Source organism: Anser cygnoides, chromosome Z, assembly GCF_040182565.1.
Source record: "Anser cygnoides isolate HZ-2024a breed goose chromosome Z, Taihu_goose_T2T_genome, whole genome shotgun sequence".
In the NCBI taxonomy this organism is placed as follows: Eukaryota; Metazoa; Chordata; class Aves; order Anseriformes; family Anatidae; genus Anser; species Anser cygnoides.
Window position 1 is genome coordinate 55,181,511 of NC_089912.1, and position 27,565 is coordinate 55,209,075.

Consider the following 27,565-nt stretch of genomic DNA (forward strand, 5'->3'; position numbering starts at 1 on the left):
AAAATATTTTGTTTTGATTTGTTCTTGATAACAAAGAATTTAAAACAAACTGTGGAAATTCAACTGTGTAGCTTGAATTAGCGTACTTTAATTTCCATTGCAGATATGCACACTGAGAATACAGTTGACATTAAATATGTGTATTTACTATTAACTGTTGCTACATTTGTATGGTTTGTGTTTGGACCTTCAAAAGATCCAAGATTTCTCTAGGTTATCTGTAGACTGTCTTTTGAGGGGCACCCATAGGCTATCCTGAAGATTGCAATTGCTGACAGCATTGAATTTACAAGAATGATCAAAAGCAGAGTGAACGTCCACTTTATCAGGGAGCCCCACTAGGCATCTTAACAGACTGTCTATTTGCGACCAAAATTTCCCCATGGTGCTCTTGTATGGGTAGAAACCAAGGGAATAATGGAACTTGCAATGCTTGTGGCCACTGAAATATAAACGTATAAATATAGTTCTCATTTTTGTTCTTGAAACTGATGTTATTTTCCTAAAGTAATAACTACATAATAATGTTTGCGTTTAGGGTGAAAAAACATATACAGTTATTTCTAAAGATGTCTTCTTATCTGATAAAGAACAGTAAGATATACTAATAAAGAAAAGAAGATATTCATGAAGAGCAGTGTGTTATACTAGTAACAATAGTGAATGTCAGTTTTACTTGAATATAAAAAGCAAAATAAATCATTGGAAGAAGGCCACTTAAAAAGATTTTGTTTAAGTCAGTAATGCATGCCTTCTGAATGCTGATAACTGATAACTGATCAGCTGAATGCTGATAACTTCTGAATTGATAACTGAACATAACCAAATTAGACTAGTTTAAACTTTCTCTTAAAGGCCAGCATATTGATCTGATGCTGCTCACTAATAATTGGACCTTCTCTTGGCTAGAAACTTTTGTAGGCTTCCAACGTTTTTTCTGCCTGTTATCCTGAGCAGCTATTTACCCTGAGCTCTTGGGAAATTTTTGCAAGATACTACTACTTCTGCTCTTACCACTTGGTAGCATTAAAAGCTTCTCTTCTCCAAGCTGAACAGTCCCAGCTCTCTCAGTATTTCCACATAGGAGGGAAACTCCAGTCCTTTCTTGGTCATTGTGGCCCTTCACTGGACTCTGTCCAGTAGCTGCATCTCTGTTGCACCAGGGAGTTCAGAGCTCCAGATGTGGCCTCATCAGTGCTGAGAAGAGGGGAAGGATCACCTCCTTCAATGTGATGCCGCATGTGGTGCAGCCTTCTGTGTCACAAGGGCATGGTTCTGATGCATGTTCAGCTTGGTGTCCACCAGGACCCCTAGGTCCTTTTCAGCCAAGCTGCTTTCCAGCTGGGGGGCCCCCCAGCATACGCTAGTGGCTGGGGTTGTTCCTCACCAGAAATTTGCACTTCTCCACATTCAACTTCATGTTTCTGTCAGTCCATTTCTCCAGCATGTTGAGGTCCCTCTGGATGACAGTATGAACCTCTGGCATATCAGCTACTCCTCCCAGTCTTTTGTCATCTACACACTCGCTGAAGGTGCACTCTGCCCTATCATCCAGATCATTATTGAAGAAGTTAAATGTGACCAGACTTGAGAATGATTGCTGGGGTACACTGTTAATTCCTGGCCTCCAGTTCATTCCAGTGATCACCACTCGCTGAGCCCAGCCATTCAGTTTTTGACCTGCCTCACTGTCTGCTTGTGCAGCCCAGACATTGTCAGTTCTCTGTTGATTGTCACTGATAATCTTTAAAAGAAACAACACACAAGACAAAACAACAACAACAACAACAACAAAACACAAGAGCACACACACACACAAAATCCTAGATAAAAAAGAAAAACAAACAAAAAACACCACAGAACAAGTGTACCTACGTAGAACTTGGTAAAGCAGTCAGTTTTCCAATCAGATCTGTAGTTTCTTTACATTGTGATAGAAGGGTATGCACAGTAGCTGTTATTTCTCTTCCTTGGCAGTAGGATTCTTTTACTCCCTCTTAGTTTCATTTCCTGATCAGCCATTTAAATAAGCATTTTGGACTCCAGAAGAGTCATGATTCATACATAGTCATGATGCATTTTGTTAAATGTTTTATACACCAAGTGCAAAAGCAAACAATGAGAAGGCAAGTATTTAACTGTTCAGAGTTCTTCTCTTCCATTTTTAAATACTCTTCTGTCTTCCTAACCAGTGAGGGTGTGTTTGCATTTTTTTTTTCACATGCTTTTATAAGCCTATTATTTCTCACTCACCAACTGAAAACTCAAGTTTTAACTTCTGCATTTGGGCAGATTGAATGATTTGATATAGAAGAGAGAGCTAAAAAAAGACAGTCGGCATGTATGCTTTGTATGACCTATGCTTTATGAAAAATGAGGCAATGGAGAAGTATATTTTAGCTGATGGATGAACGGATTCTGGCCTAGCTTTGTATTCTTTTTCTGTGGATGGTTATTTGGTATTTACCTAAAACAACTTTACATGTATTCAATGTACAGTTCTTTTAAAAAATAGTATTTTATATCTAGATGGAAAATGCACATACCAAATTTCATCCTGAAGATAAAATCTTTAATTTCACAGATCTGTTTATAACACACATACTTCAGTATCTTGTAGTGCTGTGTTGTTGTTTCTGTGTAGTATAGATCAAATTTAGTAAGCAGTTTGGTCTGGCTTTGCTGATCTTGGAAAACATGCTCTCAGTATAAATGTGTGCCACATGCTTTGCGTGAATTTAAACTGTATGTCTGTCATCATTCATCTAGAATGATTATCTTTTGAATAGAGTGGTAAAGAATGGACATGTTGAGCTTTCGTTTCTTTTTGGAACTGGTTTTGAAGAAAAAACAGATTGTTAAAATTATTTTTAGAATTTTCAACTCACCCTATGTACACCCAATTAGATTTTTCTTCAGTGCTATCAGTTACATGCTGTTCTCACCAACAAGTGTTTTATCACTTTGTTTATGGAGAAAAAGAAGCCCAAATCTAAAATATCTCTAGAGGGAACTCCCTTTATGGATGCTGATGAAAACTTAATCGAATTATGAGATTTTGGTGGACTGTAGAGGAAGTGCAGTGAAGTCTGAAGGAGTACCTGAATGCCTAAACATCCGAGTTATATGAATAACTGTCATTTTATGAAATGTCGATAAATTGGAGTTTGGCTTCTAAGTTGTTTCAGAATCACTTATGCTTGAAAGTGAAAGCTCAGCATCTTCGCAAAACTATGTGCAGACATAGTAGGTTTTTAAAACCTCCATCCTTGTTATCGTAGTCAGCCTTAACTTTCTAACAATTGTAATTGTCCACAGGAAACATTTCAAGATAAATGCACTATCAGGTTTTGAAATTTTCTTATTTTTGTAAATACTAAGACCTGGGGAGCAAAATAAGAGCTATATTGTGGATTAAGTGAAATATCTCAAGGCTGTGCTTTTCTGATAACTGAACCTGAAGTGACCTTTCTCAGACACAATTACAGAGCTGTATGTTTTTCCTTTAATTTCATCAGGGGTTTAATTAGTATACAAATAAAACTTCCCTTATCTTCCTTTCTACCTAATTGGCTTGTCTTCGCTTATATATGAAGTATGTGAAAATGGGCTGTAATTAGGGTGACCGTGTTAACCTTTTTTTCTCAAATGTACTGTTGCCTAAAGGCCTCAAGGCCTAAAAACAGTGCTTTGGATTATTGCTTTGCAATCACTATGGCTCTCCCATAGGTTTTCTCATGAGCAGAAGGGCTTTGGGTGCTGCCGGTTCCCACTGCTTAACGGGATCTTCATTCTTCTCCCCACTAAATGTTTATTGATTATCTCACTGCTCCACACTCAGCCTCCAACAACTTAATATCAGGTGACAGTCAGGAGAGTTCTCCAAGTAATTAGAGTGGAGCATTGAGGGAACAATTAGGAGCAGAGTTATTAAACTTGATTTATCCTATTCTCTCCTGAACACTTTCTTGGATATCAGAACATCACACTTTCACAATCTACCCTGGCTGAGAAATTAGTGGCTAACCTGCTGCTTATCATTGTTGCCTTGCTGCCTTGAGGCACACCCTCTTGGTTTCAGTCACTCAGCTGGAAATATTAGAGTCCATAAAGTTTATCAAGGGTTTTAATTAGATCAATCTGCAGAAAGAAAAAAAAAAAAGAGGCTTAGCAGCCATTACTGTAGAACATTCCATACTGTATTTGAGCAATTTTCAAGGCTTGACTTTAACCCAAAGTAGCAAGGATCTTCAAATGAATGCTGAAATTGTTTTTAGGGAGCTGTTTTGTTTACAATTTGTGTAGGTATTGCAATGTGATTGATAGGAAAAGTCTGAATCCTTTGGAGATTTCTCCAGAGAATGGTGAAAGTTGTCAAAATGATAAAACATTAAGATTTTTGATTTAATCATTTCTTTATTACTTTGTTGTTAGCTACTATGGATTGCTGACCATGCTTCTCCAAGAGTTGGGCTTCATGCTTTCATCCCTGTTATGGCTTCATTAATTGGCCTGTGCTGGCAATTGATGAGCATTATCAATTAGCAGCTCCAATAAGCTTTTGATGCTTAGTGAGTCTCTTCACTATCTCTGGTCAATGACGAAAGCTGTATACTGGAACAGCCTACTCTTTAGTCCTTGTAGGAGCATAGCTATCTAATAAGAGTTAAATAAATATGCATCCCTTCTTACCAGGGTGTTCATATTAGCCTGTCTTTCTCTGGTCACTTAGACCACTAGTATTTTGGAGCTAGACTCCAGCTGCTTACATCAAAGTATTAGGAGGATTCTCTTATGCGTAGGCCAGAGCTCAGTCCTGTGACTGCATCTGTAAAACACTTTTTTCAAGCAGATTGGGAAAGTTGGGGTATCCAGAGCGTTGCACCACAGGTGCTCAATAAATTTTCTTTGTCAGAAGATGAGAATATGAATGGGAGGAACATCACTCTGCTTTCATAGCTGTGTTTCCTCAGTACTGACTTAGCCTAATATAAATGAACAGTAAGCACAATAAATAGAAGGCAATGTTCTTTGTTCTTAAACGATAGACAGCTCCTTTTATCCCTGCCAATACATTTCTAGTAATGTGGACATAATTTTTTGAAATTCCTATCATCCACAAGTTAAGCTGTACAGACAAGATTTTGATAGTTGCTTGTGGCATCAGAGTAATTTCTGAAAGCAATGTTTCTGGTTTTGGGTGTGTGTATGTTAACTGTGGAAGGAAGAGGTCTGTGTTTTAATTTTATTTATCTTTTTTTTTTCCCAGGTAAAAATAGCATATTTAGTCTAAATTCTTGATTTACAGTAGATTTACAGTTGATTTTTACAGTAGTGATTAATTTCAACCTGGATTTTGTAAATTGCCAAACAGAGAGTTCTGGTCGTAGTGCTGTACCTTACAGTATGCTGTTAAAATAACTATTGCTTTTATTATCTTGAGAAATGTTTGTTTTTGTTTCTTTTTTGAATAGGCAATCCACAGATTTCAGTTTGTTTCACAGGATTATATTGCTTGGTGCTGTACCTCTTTATTTTATAGAAATATTGTCTTACGTTTTTTTGAAGTGCTTTTGACTCTTAGATAGGTTTGGAGCTTTTTCAGATTAGTCAAGTTTTCAGTGCCCTGCAAATTTTTATCAGCCTTTTGTATCTACTGAGTAAAATTATGCAGAATATTCTTAAAACATAAGCAGAAACAGATTCCTAAATTTTGAATACAGGGTGCAAGAACACAGGGTGCAAAGGCAACTTTGCAGCCTTCTTTATCTCTTTATATTGCTTTAGAATCTATCAGGAAATTTGCATTTTTAAAAGAATGTTTAGAGACGCCTATTATATTTTTCCCCCCCAAAAAATAAATACTGTAAGTGAAATGTAACATTTAGCAAAGAATGAAATCACATTATTAATACTGCAGTCTCAAAAACTATTGATTTATCTCAGCTGAAAGAAGTAGTAACTAGCCAGGTTCTGTATTAATTAGTTTGGTGTGCTATTTGTCATCTGTTGGATTAATCTGAATTGATTTAAAGCACATTGTGTTAATTCTAAGCCAGAGAGAAAAATAAAAAATAAAATTATTTTTCATATTGGAAAACTCCTGTTAGCACAGCGAAAGCACTGTAAAGTAGTGATTTAATAAGTAGAGCAGCAATGTTGTACTTTGTGCACTAACAGAGAACATTAGTGGTTTTTTTTATTATCTTGAATTGTCTGAATCGTGCATAATGTTTAAGTAAATACAACTTTGTTTATTTCCTTTCATTGTGAATGTTTTTTCTTAATGCTTCTTTTAAATTAAGGCTTGAGAATATTTTGTTCCCTTCAATGCTGTACTCTGGATTCTTTCTACTGTGTTTAGATCTGTTATTTGTAAATATGGTACCTGTAGCATAGTGTATGTACCTGTTCGATCAACACATCACTTTATTGTATAAAACATAATTGTACACAGGCAATGTATTAAAAATTGGGGTGTTGTGAGTTAGTAATGTTTCTGCTGGAGAATTTCTAAAATGGTAGTATGTAATGGTCCAAATCTACTTCACAGTCAGTCTGTTTTCCGCTTTGTTTAATAGCCTATGGCATAAATTGAAGTTAATTATTTGGGCTGACAAGTAACTCTGCTTTCTGTCTGCTTGCAGAGACTCTTCGAGGCAAAGATGGAGCTGAGAAGAAAAGATCAATCTCTGCGTCAGCTCAATAGACTTCTTACCCAGCTGGAGCAGGACAAGCGTCGACTGAAAGAGAGCATCCATGATGCAGAGAGTGCCCTCTGCATGGCAGCGAAGTGAGCGCTGGGACCTTGGGGAGATCACTTAAAACAGACAAAAGATCAATTCTTACTTTCATGCACAGGGTTTTAGCCCTAGCTAATGTAATGCTAGAAAACAAAAGTACATCTGTCTCTCTTTGAAATTCAATGATAGTCTTCTAAAAAGAAAACTGTTAGTTCAACATACTAGATGTATGTTTTCTGTAGTTAGCCCATAAAAGTACTCCAAATTCTGGGTCCTGAAATAGCACAGGCATTTTTGTTTGGCAATTATGTTACTGATTTGACATCTCTTTGGTAGAGCCCTAGCACACTGTTTATTTAGGAAATGACTGCTTGTTTTCTCTATTTCCAGCTCATCTTTTTTATAGAGTGTTACAATGTACTTATAAAACATACAAATACATCAACTAGGTTACAGGTCTTAGCTGCCAAAGTAGTTGAAACCCATTTTGAACTTGGTATTACCAGTGGAACAGGGTAGATCTTTCACCTGATTTCAGAGTTTTGGTATTCCATTGACTTTTACAAGATTATTTCTAACCTCTGTAGTGGGTTTACGTGGGAAGGTTTTGGTAGCAGGGGGCTGTAATGGTGGCTTTTGTGAGAATGATCTAGAAGCTGCCCCATGTTAGGTAAGGGCCCCGCTGCTGACCAGAGCTGAGCCAATAAGTGATGTTGTTTTGTGCCTCTGTGAGAGCAGATTTAAGACAGGGAAAAAAAAAACACACTGCGCCACACAGCAGCTGGGAGAGTGAGAGGAGTGAGAAACAGACCTGCAGGCGCCAAGGTCAGTGAAGAAGGAGGGGGAGAGGTGCTCCAGGCGCCGGAGCAGAAGTCCCCTGCGGCCTGTGGTGAGGACCATGGTGAAGCAGGCTGTCCCCCTGCAGCCCATGGAGTACCACGGTGGAGCAGGGTTCCACGCTGCAGCCCGTGGAGGAGACCATGGTGGAGCAGGTGGACCTGCACCGACGGAGGCTGCAGCCTGTGGAAGACCCCTGCTGGAGCAGATTCCGGGCTGGAGCTGCAGCCCGTGGAGAGGAGCCCACGCAGGAGCAGGGGGTCTGGCAGGAGCTGCCGCCCGTGGGGGATCCAGGTTGGAGCAGTTCGCTCCTGAGGGATGGACCCCGTGGTACGGACCCATATCTGGAGCAGTTCTTGAAGAGCTGCTGCCTGTGGGAAGCCCACGCCGGATCAGTTCACCAAGGACTGCATCCCATGGGAGGGACCCCACAGCACAGGGGACAAGAGTGACCGAGAAGGAGCGGTGGAGAAGAAGTGCTATAGACTGACCATAACCCCCATTCCCCCATTCCCCTGCACCACTTGGGGGGAGGAGGTGGAAGAGGGTGGATGGGGGGGAAGGCGCTTCTGGTTTCTTACCTTTGTTTCTCTCTTCTCTAGCTTGTTAGTAATAGGCAATAAATCTTACTATCTCCCTATGCTGAGTCTGTTTTGCTCATCACGATAATTACTGTGCGATATCCTCATCCTTATCTCAACCGTTGAGCCCTTTTCACCGTATTTTCTTCCCGTTCCTCTTTGAGGAGGGGGAGTGAGAGAGCGGTTGTGGTGGAGCTTGGCCACTCACTCGAGTAAAATCACCACAACCTCTTAGAATCATAAAGACATATAAGAAGATAACATTTAAACATTTAAAATTTTCATTATACGTGAGGTACATTTGAGTTCTGAAAAACAACAGCTTAGAAGCTTTAAGTGTTTTATGCACAAGTAAGAACGATTATAATAGTTTTCAGTGAAATGTTTAACAATGTAATGAAAATTACAAATGTTATTTAGTATGAGTGTATTAAAGTAGATGTGACCCGAAGAAGGATTTGTTCGTAAAAGGTTGCCCCTTTTCACCTGGCCTCAACCTATTTTATGTATTTTACTAAGGAGCATTCATAACATATTAAATTCAGTAATTTTTTTTTGATCAATTTTAAAACTGTTTTATTGCTGTATATAGCAGTTGAAAAAGAAAAAAAATAGATTCATTTTGAAAACTTTTTTTCTAGATGCTGTAAACAAATATCAGAATTTTATTTAAAGATGTTATTTAACTATTCCCAAAAAGCAAGATAATAAGTCAACCACAGTCACAGGGCTTTTTGTTACCTGTGGATCACCTGTTAACCTAGGTCCAAAATTCCATCTAAAGGTCTTTTATGATAAACACCTGAGAATATTCAAGGAACAATCTGACTTCCATATCATTAACTAACTTAAAAATTAATGCTTTTGGACTGGCTCGCTAGAACTGATTTTACACAGACAAAAAGCAGTTGCTACATAAGTGAGGCAAATGGAGTAGGAAAAGCGTGTCCCTGGCAATCCAATTGAAAGAAGAACCTGAAGATCCTGAAAAGACAAAAATCTACATGACAGCTTTAATAAGAGTGTGATAGCCAATCATATTTTTCTATCCACCTTTCCTTTTTGGCTGTTTGTATAGTATGAATCAAGAAAATGAGGAAGCAGCAGTCCTTCTAGGCAGAACACCACCATGTTTTGTAATTCAGCTTTAGGATCTGTGAAAGCTAGAACAAAGAGTTCACATAGCTGGCAAGGTAACTGTCTGCCCTAGAATACTCAGGTATCAGCTTGCTTGGCATAAATTCCATTTGATTTCCTGTTGTGTTTTGATGGTCACTGTGGCCCACTCTCCTTAGTGTTGTGCAACTGTAATTACATTTCTGTAAATGGAAGATGAGACCAAGGTTATTTATGGCAGCATAACTATTCAAAGCTGTCTGTCTTAATGAAGCCCTGGTCTACAAAAAGGCATGAGTAGTATTGCATTCTCTGAACTTCTGTTTCATAAAAATAGGATCCTTGACTGGACTTCTGTTTGAAAAGTCCACTGGAACACATAAGGGAATGTTCAGGTTTATAGAAGACAGTTTTCTTTGTGTACAAAGAAGACTTCATGAAAAACATAGTCTGTCAGTATTCTCCAGTATAAGAATGTAATCTCAACCCACTAGAGCCTGGAGTCCATTCAGCGTGCCTTTTCTTATCCAGGATTGCAGATTTCCTCTCCAGGAATACAGTGATTGTTCATTGGTATAAATACACCTTGATATATACATATATATTGAAATGCCCTTAAATATTAGTTTAAAAGTTTGCTCACAATAGATGCATCTTCCATATGTAAATATGCTGCATATTGTCCATGAACTATTTTTGTAATGTTTGCACTGGAAATAAAAAAGGGGAAAGACAAACATAGTAGTAATTTGTACATCAGTAGAGCTTCAGTTTTATTAATTACTTTGTTTTTTGTTCTTACAATAGACACAAAGAATTGATCGTTAGTCAGATGAAATCTGTGGAAGCCACTCTTAATAAGGTAAGAATTTGAAGTGTTCTGTCTGTGTTTCATATACAGTCACATAAAGCTTTTAAAACTGCTTGTTCTCAGGGAAGAAGGAGGGTAGAAGTTGAAAAACAACTTCCTTTCAATGGCATGTAAGTTTTCACCTTCAACTTTTCTTAGCTTGAAAAAGTATTCAGTTTTAGCAAGATAAATTAGAATTACGTAGTATATGGACTTATTTTTAATATATAACTTATTATGTAGTTATTATCATTATGTAATTCACTTTCCTTCTCTCCATCACTGAGCACTATTTCTGTTTAACTAAGTGAAGAATATTGATCCTTCAAATAATTCAGAATTGCTGCTGATTTATCTCTACTGAGTCAGGTGGAGTTCATCAAATGTGGCCACATACATGGTGCTCATAAGACATTCGGTGCTGTGCATGCTACCTTAATCTTTGATACATAATAAAATAAGGAAAAGATGGTGCGTATTAACGAAAAACGTTAGTAATAATTTCTTCTAAAACCTTTTAAAATTGAATTATAATCTAAATTTTTCTCTTGGACCTGTATTATTTTACTCTGGTATAGTATTCTTTGAAGGTTCAACAAAGCTGAATATGTAATTATTTGGAAGACAGAGCTGTTTTCAGTCCAGATCAACACAGAGCAAAAAAAAAGAGTTTTATTACCTTGGAGTGTTCATTTCCCTTATCACATCTTGAATTCCCAGCAACACGGGAATCTATTCCTTATTTTAGTTTCTATGTCCACCAAAACTGCCGTTAATTTAATTTTCAGATACCCTTTTCTAGCTTTTCTTTCCATTAATGTTCACAAAAAGTGACAATACCTAAACTGCTTTTGTGTTTTAGCTGCAGCAAACCATGCTGAAAGGTAGTTTTTTCCTTTTTGTCCCCATACTCTTTTAAGTTTGGGAAATCTATGTAATGCAGAAAGTGCTGTGTTTTTACACTGACATGTACATGTAGTGTTGTTGGCCTTGAGAATTTATTATTCTGGATATTATTTATTATTCTGGATTTTGAAAGCAGAGCATTGAAATGTTTGGGGCAACGTTATAGGAAGTTTGCATACTTAGTAATGTTTTTCGTGATGCAGTGAATGGATAAAGAAACTGTCATTTTTCTTTGAGAATTTTAGTTACCACATATACTTTTTTATTTCTTGATGCTTGTTAGAACTGCATGCAGTTAGGCCAAAATAGCTAATTACTGAATAGCGGAGTAATTTATCCTTTCTGGTTTGTCAACCTAAAGAATGAAGAAAACATAAGAATTAGAAATGTCAGGATGATCTTTGCAGCAGGAAATAAAAGAATTGATTGTAAATCATTTATAATTTGACATATTATTTCTTCTTGAAGAACAAAGGGAAAATATCGATCTTTGTTTGGGAAATATCTGAAATGTAGACCTGACATCATAATAGTATCTAATTATCTACCATTAATGAGCATGGCTTATGTGTAGACTATCAAGTTTACATTGTTGCTCTATGAGAACTTGATCAAGTAGATGAAATACTAGTAGAGGAACAACAAGCCTTTCTTTTTTCCCCATGGAAATTCTGTGAATTGAATTGTTTTCCAAAAAGGTATCAAAAGAAAAGGGATAAAGTTCTGAATCATATGGAGCTGAAAAAGTATTTCTATTAGCTGCAAATATATTTATGGGAGTTCGACACTGAACATTGTGGTATTTCTACATTGATGTATTCATGAGCAAATATCCACAAAATTGCACTGCATCACCTGCAGGATCTGTGTTATCAATGCATAATACTAAATTTTTGCCTGTAGAGCTCAGAGGGATTTTACGGACATCCACAGAAATCTTACTTAGTCTAGAGGGTGTACACCGACATCCATTAAGGCAACCTCATTCTTTCCTGTACTGTATATAGCCACTACAAGAATTCCAGAAGGCAGCAGTGTAGGTGCCAGGTCATCTGCCTTTGAATAAACTTGTGTGTAACTTAAACTAAACAAAGCAGGAGTGGGTCTTAAGGGTCTCTGTGCATGGTTTTAATACAGCTCTAGATGAGGGATCATTTACAATATTTACTGCCCCCCTGTGACTGGATGGAAAATCTGGTATCATACATTTGGCTTTGTCAACAAATTCTTGGGTTTGCTTGTGCCTGCTAAAGGCTCTAATGCTTATAATGATTCTTCTAAGACTGTTCCAGAGCTGCCATCTGAAAAGACTGATTTTTTTTTTTAAAATCATCATGATATTTGTGAAGCAGAGACATTGAAGAATCTGAGCATTTGCTATCAGAGAGAATAATTTTAGCAACTAGTTCCATATCCTTTTTAACCTGTAAGATATGCTTTAGAAGCTTAATTTTTGCCTTAATCCCAGTGTTGACATGGTAGCTATCTTCATCTGACACATGGAGCTGGTTTATTTGCACTAGAATTCTCGCGATACCATTAAAATCAGAGAAGTTTTTTTTTTTTTATGTCTTTCCAAATTTACAAAACAAAACAAAAACAATAAATAAAAAAAAAACACTGGGGCAAACAAGGGACCTTAAGAGGATTTTGTTCTGGTTCAGTTTTATTCTCATAATAATAAAGATGACCAAAAGGTACTAGCTGATTTTTTGAAAATTTTGGTTTGGAAAACATGTCTTTTTTTCACTAGAATCTCTTAAATTGCTTTAAGCTGAAAAGCTGAGCAAAATAGAACACAGATTTAAACACTGGCTACTGAGAGAACTCGTGCCTGTAACTTGACAAATTCCCTTAAAAAAAATTATAAGAAAGGAAAATGGCAAGCAGTGAATTTTTACTGGAAGTGTTCTTAGAAGAAAATTCATCTGCTTGAAGTTCAAACACAGATTTTCTCAGAGTTGTCATCAAAAGAAAAAAAAGTGTTTTGTTTTAATACCCATCTCCAGTCCTTTTTATGTATGAAAAATAAATGATTTCTGGCAGCTTTCTTCTCAAAAAACAATGGTGAGAAGTGATTTTTTTTTAAATAAATGTACACATTATGCTTTTTGATTATTTCATTATTAGCTTCTTCTCTACTTCTTCCTATGAATATCATCTTTGCTTAAAACACAGTAAAGGACATTAGATTTGTTAATTTTATACAATTAGATTCTTTAACATACGTAGTTAATGACTTGTTAGTCATGGTAGTCCAATCAGTGGAAGAAATCATTTAATGCTATCTCTGCTAAAATCTTCAGCCTTCCCTTTGTATTGCTTCTCAGTTTGAGTGTCTGTGGTGGCTTACTCTTGGCTAGCAGCCAGACACCCACCCAGCCATGCAGGCTTTCTCTCCCCCTGGGGTGAGAAAGCTTGCGGGTCAAGATAAAGGCAGAGAGATTGCTTACTACTTACCATCACAGGCATAAGGGTTGTCTTGGGGAAAATTAATCTATTAATTAAAATAGATTTGGGTAGTGGAAAAAAAATGGAGACAAAAAATTAAAGGCACGCCATGCTCACTACCTTTCCCTTGAATTGTCAGGTTCAAGTTCATTTCACTCTCAGCTGCTCAACCCCTGCCCTGAGGCACAGGGGCGGTGGAGCTGGGAGCTGTGGTTAGTCCGTAACAGTTCTGTGCTGCTTCTTGCTCCTCACACTTTTCCCTAGCTTCAGTGTGTGTTTCCTCTCCATGGACTGCAGTCCTTCAGGAAAGGCATGGTTCATCACGGGCTCTTCATGGGCAGCGGTTCTGTCATCAAATATCTGCCTGTTCTGGTGTGTCCTGCAGTGGCTGCAGCATGGACATCTGCTCCAGTGTGTTCCGCCAAGGACTACAGGTGGATGGAGCCTGCTTCACCGTGGCGTTCTCCATAGGCTGCTGGGGAATCTGCCTTGGTGCCTGGAGCACTTCCTCCCCATCCTTCAGTGACCGTGGTGGTTGCACTGCTGTTTTGTTCTTGTTTTCTTTACTCTCCCTATGCCTGTGTGGTGCTCTTTGCTCTTTCCTGAATACATCTCAGCAAAGGTGCCACCGTCTTGGCTGCTGGACTCAGCCATGCTTGGCGGTAGGGCCATTGGAGTAGGCTGGATGTGGCAGTGTCCAGAACTGGACACCCACAAACTCTTCCACAGAGGTATCCCCCTGCAGCCCTCCCCACTGCTGCTAACACCTTGACAGCTACTCTTCATACAGGGCTGTAATTCCCTTTTCTTCAGGCTCCCTAAATCCTTCTTCTCTAAATTTCTGTCTGTGCAAAACACTGTCATGGGAAGTCATCCCAGTGAGTCAGCCTGTACAGAGCCAGGGAATTGTTTGTGTTTCCCCTTGTACTCTTAACTGTTAAGGTCTTGACGAGCTTTATGGGCAGGCAAAGTTTTCAGTCTGCCCAAAACACCAGATGCTTAGGATTTGGCCATTTTAGCAGGTTAATAAAATACCATGTCTTCTCAAGCTTAGACTGTTACCGCTATCCTATGTGAGGTTGATGAACTGTGATAATGAGTTGGTAAAAGAAAAAAACAAAAAAAAACAAAACAAACAAACAAAAAAACTCCAAAATATTTTTCCCAATACCTGCTTGCAGCCCACTCGCTCTGACATTTTGGCACCGTTCAGGGATCAAAGCACCTATCCAGTGTGTTCTTTTCCTTTTGGGACCTGGTTAGTAAATTCCTTTTCGTTCTCTTCTGTAATGCACTTTGTTTCTGCTGATTGAAATTCATATGCCAGTTGGCAGAAGTGCTTCCACGCAGTCACTGTGTTGTGTTGCCTCACTGCTGCTTTCCTCTCACCCCTGTTGTCTTCTTTGAGATGTCTATAAAATGGCTGTGCATGAGATTTGGGCCCCACAGTGCAATCAGTTTGAAAAAAAAAAAAAAAGAATGCTATACAGTCCATTCTGTTATCCTTGTAAAATACAAAGACAAAATCATCTTTCTTTATCCAAAAGTATGATGTATTAAAAAATAAAGGATAAGAGACAGTTGGAGGTGAGGTGAAATGTTGAAACACTTGAGAATTAGTGACATGGTAGCATTAGGTTGCCATTTTTGATGTGGTTCATAGCAATAAAATACATCTCCTTATGATGGTTGTTTTATAGCCTCTAAGAAATTCATTTATAGAAGTTTTAAGTCCATATATACATGTGTACATCAGTGATAACACTCATAAATAGCATTAATTGTTAGTTTCAGCAAGAAGACCACAAATTGATTAGGCCTTGAAAAAAATGAAACAGTTATGGGCCTAAAGCTGGCTTCCACAATCAGGCTGAACAGATGTTGCCCAGTACTTCTAGATACCATTTAGATGCCTTTAGCCCCATTTTTTCTGAGTTAACTGGGGTCTTTAAGTGTCTACCATTATTATTTAGGTATCTCTATAAAGATTTAAAAACTTTTTTTGAGATCTAAATTTGATTTTTTTTCCCCTAGCCTAATTTTATTCCCTGAGCTGGTTCTTCTAATGTGTTTAGATACATTAGCAGAGTGAAGCATGCTTGTATGTTTTTGTGTGTTCAGGGTCTGTTTATCACTGTGGATGTCAGTTGTCAAAAAGGCATGTTGTATCACAAGCCTATTGAACCAGTGGTATGTATTCATGCAATAAAATCACAAAGAAAACCCAACTAGAATATTAAAACTCTGAAGATTGCTCTAGAAAGTTTATAGTAGGAAACTAGCTATTATTTTCCCATGACAAGCAAAAAAAAAAAAAAACACAAAAAAAAAATAAAAAGATGAATTTTTCTTCTCCATCTCAAATTAACACCTTTTCATATAAATGTTTTATGAATTACTTTTGTTCCCCCTCCCTAGTAATCTGACTTACTTGATCCTTGTTCCTAAAGATCAGTTGTGCAGGACATACAGGTGTTAGCACAGCTGGCTTGCTGATGACAACTCTGTCCATATAGCTGTCTAGTGTGTCATCACTCATATTGTTCAGTGTCATTCTGACCTAGCCAAGCTAAAAATGGTACTCCAGCTCAAGAGGGATTTAAAATCCTTGACAAACTAAAGATAAGACATTGTCGAATGTCATATCTATGTGCTTAACTGTTTTCACTTTCAACATATCTAAATAACTAATTTCAAGGCATATTTGTCTTCATTTTTTTTCCCTTTTTTTCCCCCCTTTTTTCTTTTTTGAAGGCTGAATAGGCTGAATACTTTTGTGTAGTTTGCCTTTAGTAAGGGAAAATCCTTGTTTGGAGAATTGTTGAATTACTGAATACATTAACTGTTATTTTCTCCAAACGTAGGTTCATTTTCAGCCCAAGGTCATTGCAAATCTATTCATAGGGGATGTATTATAGTGCACATCCTGCAACTATAGCGAAGCTTAGGTGCAGTGGTCAATGTTTGCAAAAAACAACTCTGGATCAAATTAACATCTTGCTCAACAGAGCATGTAGTGTCTGTGTGTAGTAATATGAGAAAGCTTGAATTAAACTTCTAGGTAAGCTTTGGATGGGATTTTTCTATGCTGAAAATTAATTTCCAGAATCTTGACTGGAATTTCAGAGGGCAAAACAACAACAACAACAAAACTAGCATATCCAAAACATTAGTTTTAAGGTGCATGTCCTTACACACGTGGTGGTTTTGTGGTAATTAGTGTTCTTTTAAACACCACCTATGAAAGGACTTGAATTATAATTAAATACAGGTTTGCATGGCAGTAATCAAAAAGGGGACCAAGTAAATCTGTATGCTAATACAGAAATTTGTAGTAGATTTTAATTAAGTGGTCTATCTAATTAGATTAATGTATGGCTACCTGTAGCAGGATATGTACAGATGCTGTCCAAATCTTCCACTATCAATGGTTGGACACTTGGAACTGGGGATGTATTTCTTCTTTTGATGAAAAACTATACAACAATCTGTTGATCTTTAATAAGTACTCAAACCTAACTCTGTTGGACATTTAAGTAGTACCATGTAGCCCTTTCCCTTGTACGTGACACTGTTTTGTCTCACAGAGGCATGTTGTGATTTGCTATGGGTTGGCCTTATTAAAAAATATATATTTATATATATGTGTATATATATATATTTTGTTTGTTTGTTTTTTACATCAAGTCCTTGATTTTGATATATTTGATTTAAAGTGCCTTGAGTTTAAGCAGCACAGTGTTGTTACAGGCAGTGTCTTGGCTTCTGGAGTGATCCTTAATTCCTGAAACATGCTCATGGATAAGGATGTTCCATGGATGTGTATCCATATATACAGTATTAAAACATATTTTTATATATTTTATATATATTTTACCATGAAAGATCATATTTGCAACAGCAACTTGCACGTCCTTGTTTTCTGCAGTATGACCTGCATTATACATGCTGCCCAGGAGGTATGGACATTATGCAGCTAAACCAGCCATGTATTTGAAAGACTGTGGCTAAGACTTAGATGTGGTTTGTTTTCTAACTGTCTCCTTGCTTTAAAAAATATATATTCTAAAAACATTTTTGTTAATTATATGTCACATGTGGAGTACATAGCCGTGGTAGAAGCCATTTTGTTGGCACTCTTTTAGAATGATTTGCATACATATTTGTAGCTTCTGTTGTCTTAGCAACATGGTCATCTCAAAGTCAAGAAGTCTGAATTGTTGTTTGTCATTCACTATCACCATATCACTGTAGTTTTTTGTAGTGTTTAAATTGCAGATAATATGCTATTAGCATAATAATAGGAAATGGAAGCGCAGTAAGTCCAAAGGTCTTCACTTTCTGAGAACTATTTTTTATTTATAATTGGTGAGCTTTGAACTTATAAAAGGTTCTGCTGTATTGCTTACCTTGCGAAATTTATATCCAGGTATTTTCTGTTCAACATGAGAAAACGGTGAATTAGGTCTAAAATGAGAGATTAAAATCGCTGGTTTGTTGTACCAGTCAGACCATAAGAGGGCAATGCATTAGGGAGGGGTAAGCTCATCTTGACACCTTTCACAGCTTGCTAGCATTTTGTACTGTGTCTCTGTTGGCATAACTAGACATACTAGCTGAAAGTGTACACAGGCAAAACAAAGAAGTGAGCACAGAAGTAGTCTGCAGAAGAAATTATTTCTACCTCTGATCAGCAGAGGATTTTTAACATCATTGTTGGACATGTAGAATTAGTTCATCAAATTCTACACCTTTGATTCAGTCAATAATGTAACTTCAGTTTATTATTCAGTTTCAGCTTTGATCTGAATTCATCAGTACTTTATTGATTTTAAATTGAGTGCCTATGGTGCTGTATTCTGTGTTGCTTTCTTAATTAATTAAAAAGTTAAACACTGTCATAAGTCACTTTGCTCCTTTGTTTTAAAATGTTTTGAGCACTGTAGACTTGTTTGAATCCATTTGTGATTTTTCCCATTTTCACCCAGTATTCATATAAGCCTAAACTGAAAAATCTAATGGTCATACCTAGCAGCCCACTGTCATAGTACTTACTATACTCCATATAAAATAACTTTTGTAACTTCTCATTGTCCCAGCCAAAAATGTATTTAACAAAACTAAGAATAGCCAAAACCTTTGCAAGCATTGCATGTAGATAGATTTATACATGTTTCCTCTATATTCATTTTTGAGTATAGGGAAGTGGAACTGGTTTTAGAAATTCTTCATCCTTGCAATAGGCCTGATTAGTTTTTTTAGATTATAAGTCTCAAGCCTAAGAGCACTTTCAGATAAAATGTTCTTGCTTTAGATTTCATGACAAGAAAAAAAAAGTGTCGTTAAGTGCAAAAGAGCTCTGAAACTTGCTTCATAAAGCCTAACTACTGTATGGAATAGTTTTTCTTCCTGACAACTGGCAAAGAAAATGTTTTTTTGTTTGTTTGGTTAGTCTTTTATATAAAAATTACCTTACCCTAACAGTTTTACCTTTGCCTGATAGTTCTATAATGTGTGTAAATACTATATTTATTTTCTTAGCGAATAACAAATCAATCACAATCTCCCAACTCCTGAATTTATATTTTTAGCTTTCAAAAAGTAAATAGCATAGAAGTGATGAAAATAGTTATTAACTAAGATAACCTATATATATGGACTATCCATGTGGGCACGGCCTTTACAACTTTACATTCCTTGAATAAGGTAGCCAAGTGGAAGACTGTTTCCACTTTTAGCGAAGCCATGTAATGATTTTTGCACAGCCTGTATTCAGTCTTTTGTTCTTGTTATTTTTCCTGAACCTTTGTGAGTATTTTTCAAAAGAAAGCTCTAGCTTTCAAAGGAAAAGGTCTAGCTTCATTTTCTGTTTCTCAGCATGTGTATTCATACTGAGATTTACTCTTTACTACCTATTTACAAACACAAAAAAGTTTTGTTTCTTTTTAATTCTTTTTTAATTGTGGAGCTCCTTTTCAAAAATCATGCTCTTTAATGAACTAATATGTACTTCTCTGATGCTGTGGTATTAATTACATATGCTTACCTCAATTCAGCCATTTAAAAAAATGTCTTTTGTATTTTATTGTTCATTGAGTGTCAGGCCCCAATACTAAAATGGAGAGTTTGAAACTAATAGGGTTAAAAGGACATCCACTGTCTGTATTGTGTGTGTATTATACCTCCATTGCTTATACATTGTTTTTTTTCCCCCTAGTATTAGCAATCTGCTTTTGTACTTTGACATAGGGATTTCCCTTGTGAATATTGTCACAGAAAAAAGAGAATTATCAATATCGCAGTTAAACTTGACTTTCAAAGCTAATAGTATCTCATTTGGGGGCTCAAATTTAATAAATTTTCTTTGATTCTGGGTGAGTTTTTAAACATCAAACAATGAATTGGCCAGGGTGCAGTAAAATATTTAGATCTATTGACTACGGTTCAGAAGGGTAGAAGGCAAAACACTGGTGGTTTGATGTTGATAAATTCTTAGTACCTTAATCCACATTAATGTTTTCTTTTATCTATGTGCATACTGGCAGCAAAGAAACTGAAATGTGGTGTTATATATATAGATAGATAGATAGATGTAAATCAAGTGTATGTATGTGTGAGTTTATATAAATATATATATATATATATGTATTTAAAGTAATGCATTTTGTTATATTCAGCAAGGTTAACATCTGACCGGAATTACACATGCTGACAGAACACTCTAGAGAGTATGTTTGTTCCACAGGACTGTATATCCTGAACCTGGTGCACTATGTGTGCAAAAAATGTGTAGAGGACCTTTCCTGTTATAAAAATTGCATCATAGTGCATATGTTTGGCAGCCACAGGTATTGACAGGAATTCTTTAGGTCAACTTGGGAAATGTAGGGCTCCCTATTCCCATAGAACAGAGAAACGAATAAAATAAAATCTTTTCTTTTTTGTATCAGTAGATTTACACATGCATGCTTCTTTCATTCAGAGCAGATTTCAAAGCCTGCAATACTATTTGAAATATGTTCACTCATCAACATTTTACAAAAATTTAATTTTGTAAGTTACTACAAAAAAGTAATGTGGAATTTAAAATGAATGAGAGTTAATTAATGGTGAGTTCTTTCAAGCAAGGGAGGCTCTGAAAAACTGAAATTTATCTTAAATACTATTTAGTAAATGATTTATATACTGATATATACGTATTTAGTTTATGTTTAGTATATGTTTTAATATCAGAATGTCTATTGTTGTGAAAGTCAATTATTTTTTGCAGTACTAGCTATTATTACTCACCAGATACAATCTATGCCACATGAATATATTTCATCTTTTCATTTATAGTAATGTATATTTGTATGCATGCATGTCTTTCTGTATTAGAATCATACCTGACTACTGGGATCTTTTGAAGGTGGACTTGATAATTTTTATATTAAATACAATGAAAAATGTTTGTGGCAGTATATGGTGTGATGATATATATGAGTGATGTGTTCATGGAAGTTATGTCTTAGATAGGATCTATTTCACATCCATGCTGATAGCCTAATTACATTTTGTAGTATATGGAAAAATGTGCATATTAAATAAATAAATAAATAAAAAGTCTCTTGTGCAAGACTATTAAGTCTGGTTGTTTGTAAAGAGAAGAGCGTTAATCGCTTTACATTGCTCAGTTTTTACCTACGTATTTTTGTCACTCTGGTCTCCAAACTGAAAACAGTTTCTCTCGTAGTCAGTAGGTGGCACTGTGACATCAACTGCTTTTAGTTATGTTTGTGGCCATATGTAGAAATCACGTTGATAGTATTTGGGGTTTTTGTTTTATCCTTTCGTTTCAGACTGCCTGCAAAACTAAATAAATAAATATCAAACTGTTTGAATTTTGTACAAATTGTAGTATTTCCCACCCCTGAAATGTCACAGTTAGGAACTGTATAAAAGTGGATTAAAAGCAGTTAGTGCAGTATTTTTTATATAGTCCACAATATGAAAACTAGTAGTAGTAGATTTTTTTTTCTCCTTCTGTTAATTGCAGTGCTACAGGTTGTTTTTTGTTTGTTTGTTTTGTTTGAGGATTTTTCGATGTAATCAGGGCTCTAAATGAATTAATATTAAATGAACCTAATTGTGAAGGAATGATATGATCTCCACACAGTAGGCAGAACTCACATAAGAGTTTATTATTTGTATGATTGCATGAACTTTTAAATTTCGTAGCTGGTGGTTTTTTGTTTTTTTTTTTGAGTCAGAAGTACAATTGCTGTTTCTTTTCTTACAAGGTTTTTACAGGGGATAGGTCTGTAAAATGTATATATCAGGTGGGCTTGTGAGCCCTTAGTGTCTTTCCTTCTAATTTCAGACCAGGGGAAGATGCTTTTTCTTCTTAACATTCTCTCCCAGCACTCTGAATTAGAGATTTATTTGCAACGAAAAATCAATTAGTCCTAAATTTATTCATGGATTTCAGGTCCAGCGATCAATGCAAGTCCACTCAGTGGGCTCAAGGGGACCCAGTTCATCCCAGTTAATGTGTCTGAAGGGGAATTACCATTGATGCTGTTTTTTTCCCTTTAGGTCAGAGATCAGACCTTGCTGTCACAGACTGCGGCAACCAGGAATGACTTCACCCTGCAGCTACCCAAACTGCACCTAGGGACCTTTGCAGTGGAAGGGCTGAAGGGCGGGCCAGAGGTTGTAGCATTTCAGGTTAGAGTCTAAAACAATCCTGTTTCTTCTTTCCCTTTTTTTTTTTTTGCATCTGAGATAGAATGAGAAGCTGGGCTGCTTGGAATGTGTGGAGAACAAAACTATTGCAGTCAACAGTTGAAAGAGAAATAATTTCCATATATGCTCTTGAATATCGTATTTCAGAGGTGATGTGAACTTTTAATTTTGCAGTTATAATGTTAAATAACTGGCAGGAATATGACTGTTGAAAATTCAAATATTATCTTTGAAAAATAATACCAGTTTATTCTACTATTTTTTTTTCTTCTTCTTGATTTAGGTAATGCAAAGTAGGAAAACAAACACAGCATTTTTATGCTTCTTCTGGTTAGTATCACACTTACAGTTTTAGTAGTAGTAGTGATTTTTGAGCATTCCTTATTTAAAATAAACCACTATTAGAATTATTCAAATATAGAAGCTGTTTTCTTCATGTAGGCTTAAACATTTGTATGATTAAAAATACTAATTTGGTAAAGAGGGAACAATGGGCAACAAAGAGAAATGAACTAAAAGATGTACATATTCGCAACTCTGAAAACGGATTTTGTGTAATGTCTTATTTTTTTTCAAAGTTTGTTGTGTCATCTTATACATAAACTACCCCTTAGTCCCTGTAGCTCTGCAGAATAACTATATTTTTTGTGTTACATTATTGCTAAAGGCAGAACATTTAGTTTTTCAATGGAAGAATGAAAACCAAAGTGAGTGCTTACTTCTTTCATTGTGCTCTCCTGTGTGAATCTGAGAGAGGAAAGCCAGTCATGTAAAGTGCAAGGAAGTCAGACACCGCATATGTTGCATAGTGTGCATGCTTTTCTGTAGTAGTCCTTTCTAATTTATTGTAGATATTCTGTTCTAGATGCAGTATGTTAATTGCAGGAACAGGGTCACAAAATCAAATATTCAAGAGACGTATATCCTAATCTGCACATACTTCATACTATTTCCCTATTGCATGCACATGTTTCAGTGTGATAAAGATTTAAATTGTCTTTTTTATCATGGTTTTATAAAATTGTAGTAAAGTGTAACACCTGAAATTCCCATGAACTTTAGTTAACACAGCTCTATGTCTCTAGCAGAGGGTGGAGTTGCAACTGTTTCCCCACAGTGATGATCACTTTTATGGCTATGCAAAAGGTTCCACAGGTGACATATTTTTGAAGAAACCATCGTAGGAATCACCATCTTTTAAATACTGTTCTTCTAAATCAGTGACTTACTCTGTGTTAGCTGCCTTCCGCCCCAACTCCTATTCTTTTTTGACCTCTGGAGTACTATAGAAACATTTGTAAGACAACCCATTTCTTCTTCCTTTCTAAAAAGATGAAGAGAAATAGGAGTCTAAAAAAACATAACTCATGTTTGTATAGAGTGCTTGTGGTATAGGAACTAACACACAGCAAGGTGTGCTCTGGCTAGCTTACTGGTGGTGCAGTATTATAAATGTACTTTGTGTTCACCTGACAGCTCAGATTATATGTGGTTACTCTGTAGGTACACAAACAGCATCAATGATCCACAGTCTATTTCCCTGTGAAGTTTTTTTCTTTTCTTTTTCCTGATTAGTTACTCAGTCCCTGTTGGATAACTTTCTAAGTCTATTATATAGACTTCATTTTAAAATTTCCTCTTTTATATAGCTGGGAATCAGCTAACTTGTTTTAATTTCACCGCTGTATGCAAAACTATATTAAGGGCAATCCTGCGATCTTGAATGAAGTAAGGAGTTAAAAGTAAATTTATGGACACTTCTTATTAAAAATAGTGGATGAAACTGAAAAACCAGTAGAGAGAGATGATTGGTGTATCTAACTGATATATGTGTATTTTATAGTTAGTCTACAATGAGTACATTTCACTTAAAGGCCTTATTCTCTGTGAATGTTAGACGTAAGGAGTTCTTTTCCAAGTCTAAATCTATTGCTCTTTGATGGTTCCTTTAAAAAAATTGCAGAGAAATGAGGATTCTAAGTTAGACATTATGGTACGGATTAAGCACTTAGCTATCAGAGGTCTTGAATACTCACAGAACACATTGTTTTATTTTTGTTTTTCATACATCCAGCTCATAGCAGGTGGTTGGAATCAGTAATTAATCCTAATTTTATATCCAGTGTTTCAGAGTGTCTCACTTTTCCCTTATATGAGGGGAAGATAAAAAGCTTGTTTGTGGTTACACATCTACATAGGTTATCTTTCTTCCAAATTTTTCAGAAAACAAGTGGTACTTAAAAGCATGTGACAGGATGAAATCTGCTATTCCTAATTTACCTTGTGAGTGGGAATATGGGAAGTATTGGAATTTTTAAATTGCTGTTATCTCCATATGAGTGTTTCTTGGGCGAGGTATGCTTTCGCTACAGAAAACAAGTGCAGAGAAGATTGGAATAATGAACCTAAGTTGCTTGACTGTGAACTAAGTTATCAGATTTTTTTTTCTGGCATACTTAATTATCAGTGTTTTTTTTTTTTCTTCTATCAAGTGGATCCAACATTCCAAATAGTATTAATACTTACAGGGCTGATCAAACAAACAGACAAATGAAGTCCCTGTATAGTAAGTGACTTGCATTTTATAAAGAATGTGTTGTACGCTCTGGCGATAGACCTTTGGGTAATGAAACACTTGGGATGCAAAATTCTGTGAATCTTCTCCAAACTCTGCACTTTATTGAATTGCAAAATTAGATAATGAATTGAAATGTAAGTTATTTAACAAGAAAGTCCTTTCACTGAATGTCTTCTGAAACTCCATGCAAATAGTGAAATGACTACCTAGTGATAAGTATGACTTAATTTATAGGCAGTTGTTAAATTCTTGGAAACTGTAACAGGAATTAGTATAATAGTTTGAAAGTGTCACTTGAGATGGATAAATAATGAAAAAACTGCAATATCTCTATGAAAAAAATTATGTGATGGCTATAGCTTTGAAATACCCTCGTCTGATATTTAATTGCTGTGGAAGATATGTCACAAAGTCATACTGTTTTTTACTAAGCTAAGTTTGAAAGTGCAAAATAAAGTGTTCTTTTTGAGCTACTGAAACACATCAGAACAGGATTTGAGTGTGCTGTTCTGGCCATGCCTGAATATTCCCATGAAGACAAAAAGTGAAACAGTATGTGAAACCTTCAATAAATACAGGATACAGGATGAAAAAGAGCAACTGAAATAACGTGGGATTCTTTATTCTAGTAGTTGTACTTTTCAGATAACTATTTAAATTAACCAGTTAATTTTAACTGGTTAATTTTTAACTGGTTATTAACCAGATAACTTTAATTTAAATTAATCTTTAAATTAAATATTACCAGCTCTTTATAAAATACAAAATTGAATTGTGCTACACCTTTAAGAGGAGGATAATGTACTCTAGCTCTATTCTGAAAGAGATTGTTGGTCACCTAAAAAGTGGTAATTCAGAAGATTCATTCTAAGCTAAGTATTTTTACATCATATGTGTAATAAATACTCATGGCAAGCAATTGGACCTAAAAACAATTCATATAGTCCCAAAAGAAACCTAAGTAAATGTAAACATTCATCTATGTATAATAAAGCATTGGTATACAGTAGTTCTATTCATGGATGTAGACGCAGAAGGATAAGAACTGGTAGCAAAGAAACTATTGAAGCAAATTTAGGTACCTCAGACCAGTTTCACAACACCAATGTATAAAGAACTTTGCGCTTCAAAATATTTTTGTGTTTGATTCCCAGCCAGAGAAAGGCCAATACACAAATCAGCAGCTTTGCCTTGTGTAGAAAAAAACTGTTGTAGGTTGGTTTTACAGGAGATTTGGGAGCAGAACTGCCTTTAAGGAGGAAGTCCCAGATATTTTATTACACAGAAGTAATACAGATTCATCCAGCCATTGATGCTAAAAAATTGTGACAACTAGAAACTAGCTGCAGTTGTCAGAATCATATCCACAGCTTCTCCAAAAGATACCATTTAGAGCACATGTGTATGGCTATGTGATCAGACAACCACTGATGTTCACACGTGGTAGCTGCCAGCAGATGTTCAATTAGAGAAAGAGTAATCATTTTCTGTGTCATGGGAACTACCTTAACCTCTGTCTGAAATGTCTCCATTTGCACATTTTATTAATTGGCCCTTTTAATTTGTGGTTGTTTGCTTTTGGTCAATATTTGGCACGGGGAGGGCCTTCCTCCTCCTCTAATATTTGGTTGCTAAAAGACATGATACAGGTTCTAGGTGTTGTTTTAGAACAGAGTTGACGTTCAGAGATGAACTTATGTTGCTGTTTTGCAGGAATTATATGAATTAGAGACTCCAAAATATGTGAGTTTTGTCAGTGAAATTAATGAGAATTTGCCTACTTGGTGTATTTATGTGGTGCAAAGCAAAGGGGATGTGAGGACAAGACTATTGGTAGGCTTCTTGTATAGAAGGGATGCACATACCTATGTCTGTATTTGTCAGCTTTTATATGTCTTAGGAGAAAACATTGCTTTATGTGCTGCCCTTTACCTGAGGTGTGAGAATGACGATCTGGCTGTAGGAAATCTGCATTTTAATAAAATTGTACTTCGTTATAAACCTGGGCTATGAGTGATTTGAGTAAATATATTTATTTTTCATTACTAAGCTCTCCCTTAATTTTGAAATAGTTACTATATACTTGTGGTTTGCTTTCTCTCCTCCAGGTGTGTTCGAGACAGAAAAGTTTTCTTGTGCTCTGCCTGCCTGCCTCTCTCTCTTTGTCTCCCTCTCTTTTGTGTCTCTGCCTCTTTCACTGTGTGTGCACGTTCTCTGCTGCACGCGTACTCTCTCTCTGCCATGTGTGCTCTCTGCTGCATGCACGCTCTTTGCTGTATGCACATGCTTGCTGCCTCCCTTCTTCTCTTTCCTTCTCTCCCTTCCTCCGTTTCTGCCTGTTGCTGTGTCTCAGATTCTTCGCTTGCCTCTCCACTCTGTGCCTGTTTTGACCGTTCCGTCTCTGTCTCCCTCACTCTGTCTTGTTTGCTATCCCTCTGTTCTGCTCTCTGTCCCTGCTCTGCCCCTCTCACTCTTTTGGGTTCCTCCTTTTCCCTCCCTGTCTTGTTCTCCCTCTGTTTTCAGTGTGTGTTAGTCTGCTCATACAGGTTTAGGAAGTCCACCTGGGGATTTACATATACTTCTTTTGGTTTTTCTGGTGTTTTGAGGTAATTTGAAATGAAAACTGCAGTAATAACATTACAGCTTATAGTGGTGGTAGTAATGTAGTCAAGTACTGACCTATCATTAGTGTTAACACATAATTATAAATTTATGAAGCATAGGTTCCTACCATTTATTTTATGTAAATTATATATTCAAATGTGATGTTGACATGTGT

The 27,565-nt window shown here is 36.3% G+C and overlaps 1 protein-coding gene across 12 annotated transcripts in view; it reads left to right on the plus strand.

The window, feature by feature from the left end:
• CCDC171 (coiled-coil domain containing 171) overlaps window positions 1-27,565 on the plus strand; it is a 178,287-nt gene that overhangs the window by 100,108 nt on the left and 50,614 nt on the right. For 8 of the 12 annotated variants that reach the window (XM_066987705.1, XM_066987696.1, XM_066987695.1 and 5 more), the window contains 4 exons: window positions 6,648-6,793; window positions 10,085-10,139; window positions 22,059-22,190; window positions 22,492-22,538. In XM_066987705.1, the coding sequence (XP_066843806.1) occupies window positions 6,648-6,793; window positions 10,085-10,139; window positions 22,059-22,190; window positions 22,492-22,538 (380 nt within the window). The remainder of the gene's footprint in view (window positions 1-6,647; window positions 6,794-10,084; window positions 10,140-22,058; window positions 22,191-22,491; window positions 22,539-27,565) is intronic. The other 4 variants (XM_066987704.1, XM_066987702.1, XM_066987698.1 and 1 more) reach the window with 1 other exon arrangement.